General features: G+C 38.1%; 1 protein-coding gene across 1 annotated transcript in view; it reads right to left on the bottom strand.

The window, feature by feature from the left end:
• Positions 1-2,192: 2,192 nt before the first annotated feature.
• The window catches only part of LOC107715694 (prolyl 3-hydroxylase 2-like), a 49,373-nt gene continuing 49,051 nt past the window's right edge, over positions 2,193-2,514 (bottom strand). The window contains exons 13-14 of the mRNA XM_016521869.1: positions 2,254-2,329; positions 2,193-2,210 (exon numbers count right to left, since the gene is read on the bottom strand). Of these exons, the coding sequence (XP_016377355.1) occupies positions 2,193-2,210; positions 2,254-2,329 (94 nt within the window). The remainder of the gene's footprint in view (positions 2,211-2,253; positions 2,330-2,514) is intronic.

The following is a 2,514-nucleotide window of genomic DNA, read 5'->3' as shown; positions in this document are numbered from 1 at the left end:
CACTAAACAATTCTTAAATTGTTTTATGTTTTAAAAGTAAAAAAAAGAAAAAAGTAATTATTAAATAATTAAATTGAAAACAACGAAACTGAAACACTGGCCGATATAGTGTTGGAGGTTGGAGGTTTTGCGCCTATATTATGTGTGGATTTCACATTCCATCAGTAAAACCAGAGCGTGAAGGTTGAATTAGCAGAGCAATAGCACAGCTGTGCATAAAGTATTGCAATCCACACAACATATCGGGGATACATATCAGATTCACAAGAGGACAGTTTGTTGGTGCGTGTCTCGCTGGTGCACCTGTGACCAGGACAGCAAGTTTTTGCGGTGTATCGAGAGCCACAGTATCCAGGGAAATGTCGGCATGCCACCACAAAGGACATACCACATCCTACAGGAGTAACTGTTAATGAAAGAGGAAGCTTTCTAAAAGGGACGCGACCCAGATTGTCTCCAAAATACAAAACCACAGTCACTGCAGAAATAAATGTGCACCTCGACTCTCCCGTTTCCACTAAAACTGTTCGTCAGGAGCTCCACAGGGTTAATATTCATGGTCAGGCTGCTGTAGCCAAACATTTGGCCACTTGTGCCAGTGGCAAACGTCAGTTTGATTGGTGCCAGCAGGCAGTGCAAATTTTGGGCTTTGGACAATGTGAAACATGTATTGTTCTCTGATGAGTCCACCTTCATTGTCCCACATTTGTGGGAGTTATGGTGTTGAGAAGCCCGAAAGAGGCTTACCACCTGGACTGTTGCATGCCCAGAGTGAAGCACTGGGTGGATCAGTGATGGTTTGGGCTGCAATATCATTGCATACCCTAGGCCCACTACTGGTGCTAGACAGGTAACACTACCGAACCATACTGGAGGACCATGTGCACCCAATGGTTCAAACATTGCACCCTGCAGGTAGTGGCCTCAATCACGATGATAATGCACCAATACACACAGCAAGACTGGTGACAGAGTGGTTTGATGAACATGACAATGAAGCTGAACATCTCCCATGGACTGCTCAGTCACCAGATCTGTATTTTATTAAGCCACTTTGGGGTATTTTGGAGGAGCGAGTTAGGAAACGTTTTCTTTCACCAGTATCACTTAGTGACCTGGCCTCTGTTCTGCAAGAGGAATGACTCAAAATCCCAGGACTTGTCCTATTGCTAAAATAGTAATAGTAGGCTTTTTGTCCTAATTCAATCTGAAAAAAAAAAAGTTACAAGTTTTAAAATTTTATATATATATGTAATTTTTAAATGTATATATAAATTATATATAAACAGTTAGCAAATAATTTCTTAAAACATTCATTATAAAATGTATTTATATAATAATTCATTCATTCATTTCAATTGTGCATTTTAAATTATTACTATAAAAACCTTTATTTTGGAAGCTGCCATCCAAATCCATGGTTTAAAAAAAAAAGAAAGAAAACCGTCTGTCTAAATGCTTGGTTCTTTAGAAGTGAACAACATCTTACTTCCTCCTTGTAACCTCACCAGGACTGGGAACCACTCATGTTCAGGCATGTTTTTTTTCTCTCCAGGTTTTAGATATCAGAAGTTCAAGTACTGTATTTTACAAGCCATTTTTCAGTTTGCATAAATGGTGTTTTTTGACTAAGGAGGAGGTTTAATAATTGAGCTTTAATAATACAATGACCTGTTTATTTCAAAAGAAAAAAAAATGATATAACTCTTATAACAGTGTACGTATAAGTTATACCAGGTACAGCATAGGTATTCATTCATTTAAAGTGGTCAGGGTTCACTGACGTGTATAGAAATACTCCAGGTCAAAGGCCTTAGAAACGTGTGCTTAGTGTATATAAACACAATGGGCATCATGTTAGTGTGTTGTGAGAACAGGAAGTGGTTTAACGGTTTGACAGCACTCACTGTTGGGTATAACACTTCTGTATAGGTGGCCATATGTGGCTCAAGACTTGTGCTTAATGTACAATGGAAAATTCCACTTCCTCTTAAATTACATTTTCCAACTAGACAGAATTTTAGTGATATACTATATATATATATATACAGACATGCCACCATGTTAATATAATATCATTGGCATTACTAAAACCTAAACCAAGACTGAAAAATAAACACGTATGTGCTCTCTCTGACAGACAAACAGGTTTCCTCACCAGCTCCCTGTAGAGGGGTGGGAAAACAGAGTGTTTAACTGCCAAACTCTACCTGAGAGGACAGATGAGCAAAATGCACAGTAATTCTTCCTTACGGTGACAGTCTTGGCATCCATTTCTGTAAAGATGAATTCTCCGCCGTCAAAATTGCCGTTCAGATACAGCAGTGCACTGAATCACCAAAAAAAAGAGAAATAAGAAATATAATTAATATTAATTGCATTGTGTGAAACTTGTTTTGACCAGGCTCACATTTAGTTAAAATAACTATTTTGAGTCTTGAAGAAGGTTTTAGAGCAGTTTTCTTTCTCTTTGAAGTGTTACAAGCTCTTGGTGCATAAAGAAGATCTGTAAAG

This window comes from Sinocyclocheilus rhinocerous, unplaced genomic scaffold, assembly GCF_001515625.1.
Source record: "Sinocyclocheilus rhinocerous isolate Xijiao unplaced genomic scaffold, SAMN03320098_v1.1 scaffold450, whole genome shotgun sequence".
NCBI lineage: Eukaryota > Metazoa > Chordata > Actinopteri > Cypriniformes > Cyprinidae > Sinocyclocheilus > Sinocyclocheilus rhinocerous.
This window is presented reverse-complemented; position numbering and strand designations above follow the sequence as displayed.